Consider the following 18383-nt stretch of genomic DNA (forward strand, 5'->3'; position numbering starts at 1 on the left):
TATCTTTTTGGGAGGAAGCAGATTCTTAAGGACAGAAATACCTACATATTCCTACGGAACATTCCCTCATCCTCTCCCTTAGTATCATTAAACAGCATCATTAACCTTCCCCTTTCAAGATTTTAAGTACATTATTATGACAAATATCCCTTTAAAAACAGAACTCTCTATTTAAGGAAATGTTAATCAGCTGAAAGAAACAAAGCCAATTAGTTACATGCTGTTAGTTTTGTTCCTCATTCCTCATATTTCCTTGATGTCTACAGAAGCGGCTTATTCATTAGAATTAAATTAGACAAATGGCATTCTCATTTCTTCCTTTCACTTTTGTAGTGTGCAGTCCTTTTTGTGATTTGGTTTTAAGTGATTCTCTGTTGGCCAATCAAGTTACTGCAGATCTGAGTTGTCTTCTTAACCTTTAAGAATTTCTCATAAATTCGTTTCTTGCATGGATGTTACTGGTAGATTTCAAGGGTTCTCCCCCATTAATGTCTAGCTCTACCTAATATAGTGTAGTAAGGGGAGAATTTTGTCCTTGATGGAGCACTTTGTTAAGGATGGCCAAAGGCAGCTTGCTGGTCTTGGTAGGGTCTATCCCCTTAATTCAATAACAATAACTGTTCATTGGGCTTATCTCCTTGTCTCAGAGAGCCTAGCAACTTGAAACCTGATAGGGCATCAAAGTATTACAATCATTAGATGCAAAGGTACTGTGCATTTGTTATATTTAAAGAAACAAACTAACCCCGAAGAAAAATCAATGAGCGCTTGTGACTCCTCTTGTGCCATGTAGGGAAGAATAATCCACCAGATTCCCAGAGCTAGGGTCTGGATCCTGAAAATGTGGTCTTTGAAAACAGCAAGTGAGCATGGCAGACATGTTCTGGAATATCAGTCATGCTTCTGTTCTGACTCATACGCATGTTTAGCTTTTCTGTTTCCATTTAGAAAATAGACTTTCTAGGTCTAACAGTAATTTGACCTCTACAGTACCCAGCATTAGTTTAATGAAAGGTCGTACTCCTCACTTGTCAAAACCAGCTTGAGCAGAAATGCATTTGCAAAGCACAGGGTGGGAAGCTTTAAGTGGATAGTGACGGTAGTCAGCTATAATAAAAACTCGTGCCTCCGTACTGGGTTTGATGTGTTTCTCTCCATCTTTATGCTCTTGATATTTATTTATTTATTTATTTATTTATTTATTTATGTGTTTGTGTGTTTTTGTTAAACCAACTGCAATATTTGGTATATCTCATGGGATAAACACGGGGATTTTGGTTACTCAGACCTGAGGCAGTCATATTGCGTGGCTTTTTAATAGAAATCTTTGTTTTATGCTTTTATGTGGATTCTCTTCCTATCTTCAAAGCCTCACTTAAATTTGGGTAATATCCATGACAAAAGAAGGCAGAGGATTCATTTCATTATTTTAGTAGCTGAGATGTTAGAGAGGAGGAAGTGGTGCTATGTATTATTATACCCCTCTGAGAATAAACATTTTTACTTGCCTCAAGCGTTTGTTGGAGTTATTAAGTTTGGTCTTCTCTCTTTCTCATTTCTTTTCTTTGGCTGGCTGCCTTGCATTGACAGCATCAGTCTTAGAGTTTGACCAGCCAAGATGATTATTTATGCAATAGTCTCGCTCACTGAAGGGATTATAGTAAATTATCTAGAAACTAAACTTTGTATCATGGAGTGTGGCATTTATAGTTTTCTGGTTTAGATTTTGTGAGCACATGTAGAAAAAATTGACATCAAATCCCATAAAAAATCATGATTCTCTTGTCTGTGAAGGCTAATATCTTTTGTATTAAAAAAAAAGCTCACAGACCTGTACCCCTGGGGATAAAAATATATGTTTATAAAAAATAAAAAAAATTAAAAAAAAAGCTGTGTGTACATGCACTTGATATACTTTTTTTTTTTTAATGTACTACGATCAATTCCATTTCTTGCTTACAAATAATACATTTAAGGACCCTTTTTGGTACCTTTTTTTTAGAAGAATACTGAGTCACTAAAGTGGTATTTAGTAGGACTTAAGAAAACAGTCCCATATCTGAAGCAGATTCTAACTGGTTATTTTAGTAAATTTTCCACAATTCAATAGGTTAATTTCATTACTTGACTTCATCTCTAAAAATGAAATCTTTATAATAGCATCCAGTGGTCATAACACTAGCAGATTTGAATATTTGTGGATATTAGCAGAAGGACTTTAGGTAGGATCAGAAAAGCAAGTAAGTCAGAAATACATTTGAACAAGGGAATGGTAGTCACCTCACCTCATATTCACTGAGAATATGGGGAATCTGCCTTCTGTGTTTTATATGTTTTATATTTAGAAGTCAGATGTTCTGTTTTATAGTAATTTGACTACTTAGTGTCCCCACTCATCAGGATTTAGGAAGCACTTTTTCTAGTAGTCATTGCCTGTTTGTAGATTGTCAGAACCTCCCAAGTTCCCTTCTTTTTTTTTTTTTTTTTTTTTGTGATGAGAAGTATGATACCATCCCTTAAACAAACAAATAAAGCAAACCTGGTGCAAGAAGAATATCCTATATTCTAGATTTATTTAATTTCTGGTTAGTACATAGTCATTTTATACTGTAGCCCTTTAACCTCATTCACACATTCTTTCAAGAAATTTCCAAACAGAACTTAAAGGAGAAAACAGGTTGTTAAAATTCATTTTCATTCAGAGTTAACAATTTTTAAGCTATGTATTTTGAAGAGGAAGCTTCCAGAAATGACAGTATTGTAACATTTAACAAGCAATGCAATATATTTTACTTTTCCAGGGAAATTCTCTAGGAATTTTAATTGCATGATTTTAATTTCCATATTAGATGTTGACAAGTGTGTGGTTATTATCAATTTGCATTGTTTGCAACAGCAGAATGAAAAGCATAAACACTTCTTATATCATTTTTGTTTGTTTGTTTCCAGAAAAGTGATATCAGTGTACAGTGTTTTTTATTCTTCTCACTGTTAGTCATTTCAAATCATGTTAAGTACTTCCAGCAGTTCTGGTAATCATTTAGTTTGTACTGCTACCCAGAGATGTTGCAGGATGTGATATCGAGCAGGGCTGTGGGAGCCTGCTTTCTTTCCTAGTATTCCTGAACAGGCAGGGACCTGTGTTCCCACTAGTTCTACTATCACCAATGGAATTTGCTGATGAGGTGGGGACTCATTTTCCAGCAATAACATTGCAAAGATGCCTCTCCCCACCCTTGTTTCTCTCATCGGGAGATAATACACTAAGCTAGAAAAATTTAAACTGGAAAGCGTCTCTGAAAATAATTTTACATTTCATAGTTTTACAGTTAAGAAATAGGAAAGCTAGGGAATACCTGGCTGGCTCAATTGGTTGAGTGTCCTACTCTTGGTTTCAGTTCAGGCCATGGTCTTAGAGTCATGAGATTGAGCCCAGTGCCAGGCTCTGTGCTCAACATGGAGACTGCTTGAGATTCTCTCCCTCTCCCTCTCCTTCTGCTGCTACCCACCCATGTGCTCTCTCTCCACGTGTGCTTACTCTCTCCTTCTCTCAAATAAATTATTTAATTAAATCTTTAAAAAAGAGAGAAACAGAAACAGGAAAGTGAGATACATTTTTTCCCCAAGAAATGGTACAGCTGAGATGTGAGTCTGGCCTCCCTGACTCTAGGAAAACCAAGATGAGAGTTAGAATAAAACTTTATGTCAGCAGAAGCATCATGTGGGAAACATGAAAACAAGGCAGAGAAAATATGATAATGAGCAAAGAGTGATGAACTTCTTCTTTCTTAAAATATAAGGATTATTTTCAAAATAAATTATAGCTACTGTTGTTTAAAACCATTTTTCAATAGCATTTAAATGAAAAACAGTAGGGGTGGAAATTTGTAATAGGGATTAAAAAAATGGAATGAAAAAGTAACATGCTTTTGAATTAAAAAAAATTAATCGCAACATAACTGCAAAAACTCAAGGGTGCAAGAAAAATGTAAAGAAGTAGGAAAAATTATGAATATACCTGTCTGCCAAACCATCACTGGTGTTTTTGCACATTTTGTCCCATCCTTTTGGGGGCTGCATTTTTCTTTATTATCTGATACCCCTCATTTAATTGTGTGTATGATACTTTTGTGGCTTATTATTGAATTGCAAGTATTTCTCATGTCATATTCTAAAACATTTATCCATATAACATTGGCTATATTTGTATGATGTTCTATCATCATGTCATAGTTCATTTTACTGTCAATTCCAGTTTTATTTCATATTTAAAGTACATATAGTCTTTGCTAAATAAATGGTGTAATAGATATCTTTGTGCATAAGTACCTATCTTCATTTTATTTAATTCTCATATAATTTCTAGATCTGGAAATGCAAGCTGGATGATAAGTAGGTTTTGAAGAGAGAGGGTGAATGTTAGGAATATTTTAAGGAAGTAGAGAACATTTAAAAACTCTTTAACATCTAACCTTTCATCTTTAGGAATCTTAAAGTCTACATGTTTTTTTTACAGGAATTCCTTTTCTTCTTCCACCCTCCCTAACACGCCCCCCCCATCTCAGACTTTGGAGGCTTCTTGACTCATCTTCTATGCAAATTAGGAACTGAAGTTTCAAATAAGGCAGAGCACAATATGTAGGTTAAGGAGTCACTTTGCTAGTTTTCCCTATTTCTGTTTCTTGCCAAACCTTATAATTCAGGGCTGTATTTCTTGTCTCTTTTAAAATTTCCTAGAATTTCTCTTAAATGTCACTAATTTTAATGGCTCAGCAGTGGCAGTGCTGCTTTCTGGCAGTGCCCTGATAATGGCATCAAAGCAAAGAGCTAAAATTTTACTCACTTTGATTGATGAGCTCATTTTGTTACAGAGGACAAATTGGATTTTTTTTATATTGGTAATAAAAATTAATGTGTGATGTTGCTTTTCGGATGTTATTGGATCTCTGCCTTAATACAGATTTCAGCAATAAAAACACTAGCAGATATCTTGACCAGAAAGTTACCTCCCTCCCCTTTAAACTACCCTTAAAACTAAAAGGTGCTTTTCTAATTTTGTGATCTTGGTGTGTGCCTATATATATGTATGTATTGGTCTCAGTGGGGTTGAGGGCTATGGGGAAAGTGATGGAAGTGGGGTAATACTCTGTCTCTCAATTTTCCATCTAATTGTGATATTTATTTCTTTTTATTTCAGCACCTCCAAGGTTTACAAGAACTCCCGTTGACCAGACAGGGGTCTCTGGCGGAGTTGCCTCTTTCATTTGCCAAGCTACAGGAGACCCAAGACCTAAAATTGTCTGGAATAAAAAAGGAAAGAAAGTCAGCAATCAGAGATTTGAGGTATTAGGTCCATTGTTCTGTTTCTCTGGGGGAGAAGTGTATCTGCTCTATCTTTGGTTTGTATATTACTTGCTTATTTTACTGTGATATGAAGTGTGATAATCACTGAGACATGGCCTTCTTTTTGTTGCTTATGTTGGGAAACTTAGTTCTAAATGGCTTTTTAAAAAGGAATTTGTGGGTTCAGTTGACTAACTTTGTATTAGATGGTACCAGGCTCAGGGTTCTTGGGATGCATCTATTAGCCTCATCCTCAGACTGTTTCCCTGTAAGATTTCAGTATGTGAGTCTCACATCCTCCCACAACGGAGGCTAGAAGGTGAGTGTAAGCTCCCTATGCTCCCAGGTCTCACTGAGTTACTTACTTGTCCCTGGACTAGTGTATATGGACAACTGGATGGTACAGACCAACTAATTTAGGTTAATCAGACTCTACCTCTGTTCTGGGAAAGAAGTTAGTTCCATCCAATCCTATGGCCTGGAGTGGGGAAGCAGTGTTTTCCCATAGCGGATTCAGGTTCCTGTTAACAAGGAAGAAGGGGAATGGGTACTGGGCAGCAAATGAAGTTGTCCACTGAATCTCACAGCTGTGTTTTACAAGTACCATGAACTAAAATGGGGCATTAACTCCAATTGTTGGCCTAAGCATGACTCTGGAAGAACATACCCAACCAGGATGAAATGGCATTTAAACCTTTGAACAAATTACTCAAGAAAGCTGAGTGACTTGAAGTTGATGAAGCATAATTCAGATATTATTTTGAATGTTTTTAGGGAGACTAATGGTTCAGAAATTTGCTCGTTTTGGAGGAGAAAAATAGATAATGATATGCAGAGAAAAATTGGAAGCAGCACAATAACATGCCTGAATTTAAGACCTGATGAAAATAGCTTATTCTTAAAGGATAGAAAGACCTCTAAACTGCCCGAAAGTGTAAAACTCACTTTCTCTTAACTGAGTTTCTGACATACTTCATAGCCTAATTTGTTGTTTGGCAAAATAAAGGCAATTTCTGGTCAAAAGAAATACAACAAGTACAAAATTCAGAACATTTTTGATTTTACCCATTTTTACCAGTTTTCACAGAGCAATATATAGTCCAAATCCCTTTTTAAAGGGTATAATTAATTACACTGGTAGAAATTTAAATGTAGACTTTAGTTTACAAATGATAAACTTGAAATTATGTTTGTTTGACATCAAATACTTACAGTGATTAAACATTTAAAAAAACCTTAATCACTGAGAAGTATTTCCTCTAACATGTAGAAAATGATGTGTGTGTGATCTGTAGTATACATCTCTTTTAGTTTAAATGAATTTGAATTTTATTAATCAAAGAGGATTTTGACATCATACTTGCTGGTGACAGTATAACAAAGATTAAATTATAATAGCAAATGTTTCAAAGCATGAGCTCTACTCATTGCATAATTCTGAATATAAACACAGCCAAGGAAAATTAGTTATTTTTACATGAAGCATGTATATCAAATAGTTTTGGGTCTTGGGTTGATAATCTTTAAAATCTGTAATAGTATATATGTATTTTGTTTTGCTAGTTTATAAAGCCTATGAGAGCCCTAAGTGAGAACGATTTTGTTTGTTCTATCTCCAGTGGCAATTATAATGTCTGGCTTAGAGTAAGTAGGGCACAATCAATACCGGGTATTAAATAAGATTTTCAATTAGAAATCACAACATTGGCATGTAATGTGTAGCGTAGTGTTTGTTGAAAAAGGATAGGTCTACACTAGGAAATAGTTCAGAAATGTAAACCTATAGTGACACATAATAGTTAGTTGTTAAGGGAGTAGGTTCTAAGCCTTCTCATCACAGGAAGAACTTTTTTTTTCCTTTTCTTTTTTTTATATCTATATGAGGTGACGGATGTTAATTAAACCTACTGTAATAGTCATTTCAAAATACATGTAAATCAGACCATCATATTATATGTCTTAAACTTTTTACAGTGATGTTTGCCAATAATTTCTTAATAAAACTGGAAAAAATCAAAATTTAAGATGGCATTAAGGATATTTAAGCCTTTCTCTACATTAAGCCATGAGATGTATTATATGTAATATATGTAATATATTTTATATATGTATTTATATTTAGAAATATATGTTTATTTATATGTGTTTATAAATATATATAAATGTTGTCAACTAATTCAAGTACTACTTCAAAAAATGATAATGGTGATGATGATGAGATTAATAAATATGGGGATGAAACTGTGGCATCCTCTCCCAGTCTTTTCTAAAACTAGGCTGTGTTCTTTCAGCTGGTCACTGAGGTGCTGTGCTTTCTGGTTTATAAACATAAAAATGTTTAATATTTATAAATTAAATGTTTATAAAAATATAGAGATGCATATATATGTATTCAATTATGACATACTTGTCAAAGATTCTAGTTAACTATGAAAGTTTTTTCTCGCATCATGCATGGTGGATTCATTCTAAAATATGTGCTTGATAGAAATGAAAATAAATTGTGGTGTATTGGGAAGTGGGACATTTTGGGTATCTCTGAATTGAAAACATAATAGAACACAGAAAGGACCTGAAGTAGGTATATTTTAAAAACATTTGATCTTTCTTCTGTATGTTGACATAAGCACATTTACACACAAAATTGGGGATTAAACATCTCAATAAATGTATTTACAAAGCATTCTCAATTCATAATTTAGGCACATGGAACGATTTATTAGTCACAGGGAAATGGAAAAAAAAAAAAAAAATCCCTCACCAAAACCGGAAAGCACAGCTCCTCAGTGAGCAGCTGGAAGGACACAGAGTAGTTACAGAAAAGACAAGCAGAAGACTCCACAGTTTTGTCCCCATATTTATGAATCTCCTCTTCCTCATCATTATCATTTTTTTGAAGTAGTACTTGAATTAGCTGACAAATATCTGGGATTGCTAAACTGCTTCAGAGTGTAGTCCATAAAGATAGTGAATTCAGTCTTACTCTTTAGAACATTAATTTTCTGCCCGGTGAAGCAAGCCTCCATTTTACAGCAAAAATGCCCTAAAAATGCAGAAAACGCTAAGCTAGAACAAATACTGGAATGATTTATAGCAAAATTAATGCATGCCATCAGTCTCTTGGGTTGTGAAAGCCATCTCATTGGCTGCCTAAATATTAGATTTATGCAGTTTCTCTTCATGGTTTGCTCCTCTGTACTGTTCAGCATGAAATACTTTAAGCCAGAAGAGCTGTCTGTGGTGGTATACATTATATCTCCACCTTACAGTCCAATTATTGAGTAGGTCCACATAAGCATACATGCTGTGAGAGACAGAAGATAACCTTTGAGAAGGTTATCCCTCATAGCAACAAGTCTCATGCAAAATTAGGAACAAATTGTCCTACATACACATACTAGAATATTGTCATGAGTAGACCATGAATGGTATTCAGTAGACTTTGCATCTGTAGCTACATGCCTTTCCCTTTGTTCAGGAGAAGATTAGTTAAATTAAACCAGTTTTTCCATTTTACTACTACGTATCAAAATTCAGTCTGAAAATGCTGCCGTATTTGGTCTGAGCCAAAACACTGGTTCACCACTGTATTAAGGTTTAGCTGAGAGGAAGACAATTGTAACAACACCTGTGACAGCTATTGTTTCCTCTAATAGGTAATAGAGTTTGATGATGGATCTGGATCAGTTCTCAGAATACAACCCTTACGGACTCCACGGGATGAGGCCATTTATGAATGTGTGGCCTCAAATAATGTGGGAGAAATAAGTGTATCCACCAGACTCACAGTTTTGCGTGGTAAGTACTCAAGTACAAGGTTGTTCCTTGTGTTATTGTTGAAATTCTGTACCCCTGGTGTTCTTTTGAGGGACCACTAAAGAGCCTAGAGTTTTTATGACACTTAAATGGGAAATGAATTTAAATGCAATGTTTATAAGGGTGAAACATTTAGACAGAGAGTGCATGCCTCTTCTCATGATTCTTGAAGAATGCTATCCAGGAAAAAAAAAAAAAAAGTCAGAGAAGTACTGATTTCCAATGCAAAATACCATTATGATTTTTGATAGAGTACCTAGAAAGGAAATAGGACAGGCTCGTCTTTTCAAGTTAGCATTGTTTCTGTATAGATTCTTTGTACCAAGGTTGGCCAGTACTTTTTACAGATTACCACAACTGACACTGATGTTTGCAAAATTAAGGGAACATTTTCTGCCTAAAGATTAGTTCCTCATAAATGGAGGTATTGAGAAAAACAAAGGTACCTTATGTCTTTATGTCAAAAAATATATTTTTATTTCAGTCTTTTATATTCCTTGAACATCTGTTAATGCAAAGTGAGTGGAAACAGTGTGCCCCCTGCTGTGTTTCCTGCTATGTGGCTTATGCAGTTTGACCAAAGTACGAGATGACTTGCCAAATCTCTAGTACAGTGGGTCTGCTTTCTAGACTTTCTTTAGAATATCAGTACTAGAGAATGAAGGCTAGTGATTAATAATACTCTGTTGTGCATCTCTGCTTCAATGTTTTGTAAAGAGATAAGAATATTGCCTGAATTGGCTTCCTTAGTAGTTGACATCTCCTACCACTCTTGTGCCTTTATGTCTTTCTCTCTCACACACACTTTCATTTGTTTGTTCATTGTGTTTTGCTTTGAAGTTCATTTTGCTGGATCCCACCACTTATGAGAATAGGCTTTTATAAGATGAAGGGCAGTGGAAGGAAAAAAGGGATCAAAATTGCATTACTGGGTGCCTGGGTGGCTCAGTGATTTAAGCCTCTGCCTTCTGCTCAGGTCATGATCTCAGGGTCCTGGGTTCGAGTCCTACATTGGGCTCTGCTTGGCGGGGAGCCTGGTTCCCCCTTTTTCTCTCTGCCTGCCTCTCTGCCTACTTGTGATCTCCGTCTGTCGAATAAATAAACAAATTCTTTAAAACAGAATAAAACAAAACAAAATTGCATTACCATAGAGGAATATAACATGGATTAAGAACATTTGTTCTCCACTCCATTATTTCCCATTGTGGTATGTATTTACTTTGTATGTTTTATAAAATCAAAACATTCCCTTCTGGATCTTTGACTACCAAATCAATTTGTTAATCCAAGAAACCTAGGAAGTGAGATTATTTACTTACACATCTTAAAATAAGTTTCAAATGTTATAAATATCTTACTAAGTCTCAGGAGAAATACTGACCAACTAGATATAGATCTTTTAAGTGCATGTAACAGAATGATGTTTAAAAACAAGTAAGTCAGCTTTGAGCTACAATTCCGTCCATTCTGAGAAGTTATTTACACACAAAGTTCTCATTCTTCTATAAACTCATGGAGATGTTGATAAAATATCTGAAAATAAAACTAAATGCTTGATTAGGTTTGCAAATAAGAAAGAAGTTTCCTGGAGCTAAAAACAAAGAAAGAATCTCCAGAGAACAGCTAATTTATAATCTCATAACCCAAGATAATAACCAAAAGGACTATATGTTTTAACTGCCGGAGTTTTAGCTCTGCAGTATCATATAGGCCTATATAAAACAAAATGAAGGTAAGAAGCTAGATCAGCTTTCTGCAGAAAGGTGAGAATTCTAGCTCCACTTTTATAGTGTAATACTTAGGACTAGAAGCAGGCATAAAAAACAGCCAGATACAGTGATTCTCACAGAGTGTGGAAGAGGCAGCCATGTAAGTACTCACCCCACAGAGATGCCCCCACAATTCAGCATATACAACCCCAGATAAGGTCATTCATACCCAGATGGGCTCGTAACTACTAATTCTAAAGCATGAAAGCTAGCTCTCACTCATGAAGAACAGTAAGCCCAATCAAGGAGAGTAGAAATCATAGTTTGTGAACTACAAATAATTGGACTCTATGAATGGGTTTGGGAAAAAAATGTATTTTAAAGATCTGAGAGGCACCTGGGTAGATAGCCCTGAGCTGGGCTCCCTGCTCAGAGGGGAGCCTGCTTCTCCTTCTTCCTCTGCTGCTCCCCCGCTTGTGCTCGCATGTGTGCTCTCTCTCTGTCTGCCAAATAAATGAATAAAATCTTCAAAAAAAAAAAAAAAACAGGTTTGAAAAGATAACAAAAAGTAAAATCTCTCAGGCAAGAATAAGATATGGGGGGTAAAAAGAGCAGATGGTTGTTAGAAGTCAGATTTTAGAACTGGAAAGATTCTTAGTGACTATGTTTATTAAGACTCTAACACGTACTTCAAGATATATGTACATGTATGAATATACACATATGTGTTCACATAAACTTAACAGGTCTGAAATTGTAGAGAAATTTTTTCAGGTGTTCACACCTGAGACAAACTCAGACTCACTTGTTGATTTTCTTTTAAAATTTTAATCTTCATTTCTTTACCTAGTTTAGAACTAATGCTGTTATGTAGGAAGTGTAATAACAAAGGTACAATAAAGTAAGATCTACCAAAAACCTTTTTTTTTTCTTTACCTTCTGATTTTCTTGAATTTGCCCCTTGAAAGGAAACAGTAACAGTCATTTGGCTTGATTTAATCTTTATGCATTGATGAAGAGATTAGCAAAAACTTGGGAGGAAAATATCATTTTACTTATGCTTTCACATAGACTTATGTTTTCCCGCCTCCCAGCTGATAGGGAGAACCATCTCATCTACTTTTATTCAACAAGCTCCCCGATAAAGCACATACATATGAGAATTTTAACATGATCTTGGCTTTCTGTGTGAATAGCTGTCACGTATAAGTACCTTGTATGAAAATTTATGATTCTAGTAAAGATAATTAAACCTTTTGTTTTAAAGATTATGTTTAGCAATTTTGGAAATGTTTCATGAGAAAAACCCAAAGGTATTTTAGATAATGGAAAAGTAGTCTAAACATAACTTAGAATACTTTTCATATATCCCTATGGGATGAAATAAATGGGTTGGGAATTATCTTTTTTTCCCTAGGGTTACCTCGTAGTCTTAAATTTCTAAATAACTAAGTATAATTCTATTAATAATAGTCTGGCAAAATTCCAATAGTAAAATCACATTCATAGAATATGAACATGGATTACAGTTAATTAAAATGAATGTGAGGAGCTTCATACTACACTTGTTGAGCTTTGTGCCCGTTTTTGAGTTCACTTGCACTTGCAGATCACCTTGGCAGATACTCAAGTTCCGTGCTCTGCCGTTGGCTGACAGTGATGTACACTTTCAGTCAGTGGCCTTCATCAGATGCCCATTTTGTCCACACGGGTCATTTATTTTTTTCCCTACTTTGCTGACAATGCAAAAAATGTGCCAACTGTCATGATGGGTTTTGTCTAAGTGGCCTGGATGGATATCACTAATTTATTTCACTGAGGCTACTAGAGAACCTAATTAATTGGACATTTAAACATCTGAACTGTGTGGCTCATGCAGAAGACAATGAAATAATACTCTGACCACCTATGTGCATTAAAGGGAGTATTTCAGGGGAAACTTTCCCTCTGTAGCTCGCTTCAAATTACCCTTGCTCTGAAAAACTGTTTTCATAAGGAAGGATAACTACAAACTCAGGCTGAACATGCCCTGGAATGAGATATTTAGGCAATTACCACTCATACCCTGTGCACTGTAGTTCACAGAAGACGCAGTATGAGAGTGGGGAGCTGAATGCTATATGTATGGCCCCTAGGTCATATTTTAATTTTTTAGGCTGCCCTGCCTTTGGAAACACAAGCAAAAGCAACTCCCCTATTCTGCAGTACTTGAGGATGCTGATGTGTGTGTCTGTCATGCACATGTTTTTCCCTCTTGGTCAGAACTTTTAAGTGAAGGCTTCAGATGTCATCGAGAGGTTATTAAGGGCTGAGACTTGCCTAATTGTAGAACTGGAAGGTTTTTAGACTAAAAATGAGGCTTTCCCAGGGCATAAGTAGGACCAGATAGGGTGTTCCAAGAAGAGGCTCATTATCCAGATGGATTTAGTTCTTTCTGAATCTTTGGTTCACCAGTCATAATTTCTTACCAATGTTTGTCAGGGGAAGTCTTGTAGTATAAATGTATATAATGATAACCGGGGCTGAAAAGATTTTCTCAGTTACATGTACCAGCCACTGGGCAGGGAAAACTGAGATATTACCAATTTTGCCTCTAATTGTCTGACTATATATCATATATCTTGAATTTAAATCCTTTTCAAAGAGTATCCAGAAAATGCACGTATTACTGTCATCTAAAACAGCATGTAACACATTATTTTTTAAAGCTTAGTGGACTATTCTTGGAGACCTTCCCATTCCCAAATAGCACTGCCCTCAAAACTACTACCAGCACCAGCACAACAAAACAGGGTGTAATACATAACACTATTGCATTCGCCTACTGATAGGAAACTAGCTTTTTCATAGAACACACATAAAGTAAAATCATTGCCTAAAAAGATAACTAAATATGAGACAATTTAATTACCTAGTTTTGCAGATGTATCTTATGAAATGGTACTTATGTTTACTTCACACACACAGATGCATCCTATTTTATGAATGATCACCATCAAGACATAAGACAATATACAATGTTTCCAAGTCTCAGTCACAGGTAATTTGAGTTCCAACTCTGGCTCTGTCCTAAAACAGCTACAGCATCTTAAGCAAATGTGTTAACTTCCATATTTCCTCCTCCTCCTCCTTCATCATCTTTTTCTTTCTCTTCCTCCTTCTCCTCTTTCTTCTTCATCTATTATTATTTTTACTTTTTTATCTTCACATTGTCAGAGAAGGCAAAGGCACCGGACTGGGTTCGCTGAGACCTCTTCTCTCTAGCTTCCTTTGATTCAGTGACGTGCCTGTTTCAGAAGCCAGTTCTCGAAAGATGGAAAAAATATGCTCCCTGAAGGTGACTGTAACTGAGGTAGTAAAACACACAGTGAGCAGTTGGATGAGACAGAGAAAGCATTTCATTGGGAAATGGAGAGAAATGTTTGCATAATATGTCAGTTTCAAAAAAAATGTAAGCCATTATAGCAGTTGTTAAAAAAAAAAACACAACAACTTTTACAATCTTTCAGGGAGAAGGCAGCCGACTCTCTCCACCATTGTGCAGTACCCTGTGATCAGAATTAGCATGTTCATTACAGTCTCATTTTATTAATGCCTCTTTTTGAAGATGAACACAGTTGTCCCCGCTGTGAAAATGGTACTTTGCTGTTTATGTTATAAAGTGGTCGCGGCTGGGGATCCAGGCTAGGAACATTAAAGAACAAAGCACAGCTGCTTGACTGTCACACAAAAGGATTTTTATGAAAGACTGAATCAAAAGGAAGGGTGGCCAACACAGAACAAACTTGCTGACAATTATGGTACTGAGTGAAGATTACTTGAAAAGGCTTATAAAATAGTTGAGTAGTTGGAATAAATTGATAACAACATGATATAGCCTTCCGGTGCACTCCATTTGCTTGCTGAAAAGTGGTGCTAGTGGGCAGAGCCACGTAAGTCCAGAGAAACTTCTGACTGCTGGCAGTATGATCTTGAGTACTTAAAAATAAGTGTTCTTTACATATTAGTGCTCATCAAGGCAGGAGCGCATGTGCACAGGTCCATGGAAGACTGTTTTAAGGAGAGACCCAAAAACTGATAACATTTGGTGAAAAGTGCACTTGTCAGCTGAGGCGTTTTCATGTTGCGTTGTACTCAGTCTTTTAAGGACCATTCTGTCCTCAGGAAAGCTGCTGCTTTCTTTGAATTGTTATCACTAGTTTTTCCACACTGGGATTATGTCTTAAAGGGCTCAGAGAGAATGAGTGCACTTGTGAATCATTGCATTTAAGTGAGAACATTTTTTTTCTTTTGACTTCATATCATTTTTAACCATTTAAAAATAAATATTAAGTCATGTGAGTTTTACTATTGATTAACTATGAATGGCACTGTGGAAATGTTGATCTGGAAGGGAATTTAGTGTTTACCTAGCCAAGCCTTTTATTTTTGATGTAAGAAACCAAGGTCTAGAGAGTCTGAAATGATTTTTTTCCTTGGTCATACAGCTAAGATTTTCTTTGGGTTTCACCCAGTCAGAAATAATCACTGCTGTATTATGCTGTGACAATGTATTCTCACCCTTAGGTTATTTACTTTTGATGTACTTATAAAGGATATTTTCCTGGAAGAACAATGTTCTTTCAGCTGATCAGCCACAGACAAGTACGACATGAAAGAAAACAGTGCTAACGTGCCATGGGTTTGCAAAGTGTGGAAAAGTCCTACGTTGATGGGAGAGAAGAGACCTCTGAACTGAGGCTTAAAGAATGTAGGATTTTATCAGGCAGAATGAGTGTGAGAAAATATTAGGGATAGAGAAAAGCTTCCTGAACATAGTGGCATTGATAAGAAATTGCTAAATATTTGGTGATAGATACAAGTGGGTTCTACACAGAAATGGAATGAATATATATATATATATATATATATCTCATATATATGATTTATTATATCATAATATACATATTTTATACATATGATTTATTATGAGGAGATGGCTTATGCAATTAAGAAGGGCTAGCACTCACAAGATCTGCAGGGTGAGTTGGTAAGCTGGAGACCCAGGGCAGCCGATGATAGAGTCTGAACGTTGGCAGGCCTGAGATGCAGGAAGAGCCAAGGTTTCAGGATGAATCTGAAGACAGAAATAAGCTAATGTCCCATTTGAAAGGCAATTAAGCAGGAGAAATCCTCTTACTGGGAGGAGAGTCATCCTTTTTATTCTATTCAGACCTTCAACTGATTGCATGAGATGCACTCACATTAAGAGAGGCAATCTGCTTTACTGCCTCTATTGATTTAAATGTTAACCTCATCCAAACCCTTTACAGTAACATTCAGAATAAGCTTTGGCCAACCATCTGACCATCTTATGGCCCATTCAAGTTGACACATGAAATTAACCATCACAGGTGGGTATAAACAGTAGTACCTCAAAATAGAGTAGAAGTAAAAAGGAGTAATGGAAGAAAATGAGGTTGAGACATACTTCATTGGCTAAAGAGAGCAAACTGCAGAAGCAAGAAATCATGTGACCAAGTTAACATAAACTCTCTCTACATGAGTTGAAATTTGTGAAGGGATTTGCTAAAATACTTAAAAGTAATATGGTATGCAATTCACAATCCTTTCTGTATAATTGGTGTTTATAATTGAAAATTGAATATTTGGTTGACTTTCATTGATAAAATTTGAACAATTAAAAAAATAATTTCCTGGTTTTCAAAATTAGCTTTATTTTAAGCTACTAATTAAGATGTAGTTTTAAAAGTTGGACATGCATAATTTATTGGGATTTAGGGCATACATATACTGAATGCCCCATCTAGGGTTTAATTATCAAAATCCTAATTACATATCTCCTTAAAAGATCATATAACTTATTTTATCTTATTAAAAACAAACAAACAATGACTTGTGAATTAATGCCACATTAAACACAAGTAGGATGACATGCATTTTAATTTCCTTAATATATTTTATTAAGTAACAGGAAGATTTAAAGACTATCTGATCTATGGTCTTTCTAAATGAAATTGTGTTTTAACTTATATGTTAAAACTGTCCACGCTTTTTTTTATTTTTTGTATCTTTAAGCTTTATTCTTGGTTTTTATACTTCACCCTTGCATTAAGTACATATTTTCCCACAATGGGTTTTAGTCTAACTAATAGATGTGGACACAAGTATAGCACTGTTAAATTTTTCCTCATGCTTTATGATAAGTGTGTTCAGATGATAAGTCTGATACTTGCTTGGGTTTTCCCAGAAGAGATCTTACATATTTCAAAGTATAACACCAAAAGAGCTATTTAAAGAAAGAAGCTGTGTATCATCAGTAAGACTGGCAAATCAGTATTAACACTTTTCAGTGGACATGTGCACTTTTTTGTGTGTGTGCATATTTATTTAATTCCTTGGGTATACAAAGATCTACCATGTATCAGATAACTAGAAAATCAATTATAGTAGAAAAATAATGTATAATAAATAATTTTAAGGACCTTAATAAAGTTAGTTATTAATTATCAGTACTTATACATTGTTTAATTAAACCAAATGTTCTATTGGGGAGGTATATTTATGTACATAAATATGTACATGTGTGTTTTGTACATGGAATGTTTACAAATAGTATATGTATACCCTGCTTAATTTGCTTCATAGCACTTTATATTATGTGAAATTATATTCCACTTCTTGAAACTTTTATTTTATGTGCCCCTACCCCCTTCTCTTTCGTGTATAAGCTCCATTGCATTTTTCTCTGGCCTAGAAATATTCATAACACTTACTGGTCACCCAGCAAATATTTGTGGAATGAGTGTATACATATAAAGAAGGATATATCGATATGGTTCAGTAAACACATACGATGTAGTAAGAGATCATTTGGGCAGTAATTAATCTCACTTTACATACATGGGAAGAAATTGATCATTATTCTAATGGCAATTGTAGGATGGAAGGTGAGTTTGAGAACCAGAAATCCAGACAGACAGAATGGAAACTAGAAAGGGCATAGTTGAAAGAGAGGGAACTACCATGGAAAGGGAATATTCTTTGTAGCTAGATAGGCAAGGGTTCATATCAAGAGGTTATTTTTTCTGATTCTGTGGGGTTAGACACATTATGTGGGTCTAAACTTGAAGCTCCTCTTCTTTAGAGTGGAAGATAATCCTAGCTACCATTTAGGGTTGTTTTTAGAAATTTTTAAAAAAGATTTATGTATTTATTTGAGAAGGAAGAGAAGGAATGCAAGCAGGGGGAGTAGGAGAGGGAGAAGTAGGCTTCCCACTGAGCAGGAAGCCGAATGTGGGGCTCGATCCCAGGACCCTGGGATCATGACCTGAGCTGAAGGCAGCCACCCAACCAACTGAACCACCCAGGCGCCCCTGTTTTTAGAAATTAATGATATATATGTGTAAAGCATGTGGCACAGTGATTTAAATACAAAAGTTGCTAAAAAATGGTTATTTCTTTCCTTCTCTCTTCATTGTCCATATGAAGCTGAGCTGTTTGGTTTACCCTCTT

The 18383-nt window shown here is 35.5% G+C and overlaps 1 protein-coding gene across 38 annotated transcripts in view; it reads left to right on the forward strand.

Moving 5' to 3' along the window:
• PTPRD (protein tyrosine phosphatase receptor type D) overlaps nt 1-18383 on the forward strand; it is a 2250073-nt gene that overhangs the window by 1924108 nt on the left and 307582 nt on the right. For all 38 annotated transcript variants that reach the window (XM_044265686.1, XM_044265656.1, XM_044265663.1 and 35 more), the window contains 2 exons: nt 5198-5343; nt 9000-9141. In XM_044265686.1, coding sequence (XP_044121621.1) covers nt 5198-5343; nt 9000-9141 — 288 coding nt within the window. The remainder of the gene's footprint in view (nt 1-5197; nt 5344-8999; nt 9142-18383) is intronic.

The sequence above is a fragment of the Neovison vison genome, chromosome 9, assembly GCF_020171115.1.
Source record: "Neovison vison isolate M4711 chromosome 9, ASM_NN_V1, whole genome shotgun sequence".
Taxonomy (NCBI): domain Eukaryota; kingdom Metazoa; phylum Chordata; class Mammalia; order Carnivora; family Mustelidae; genus Neogale; species Neogale vison.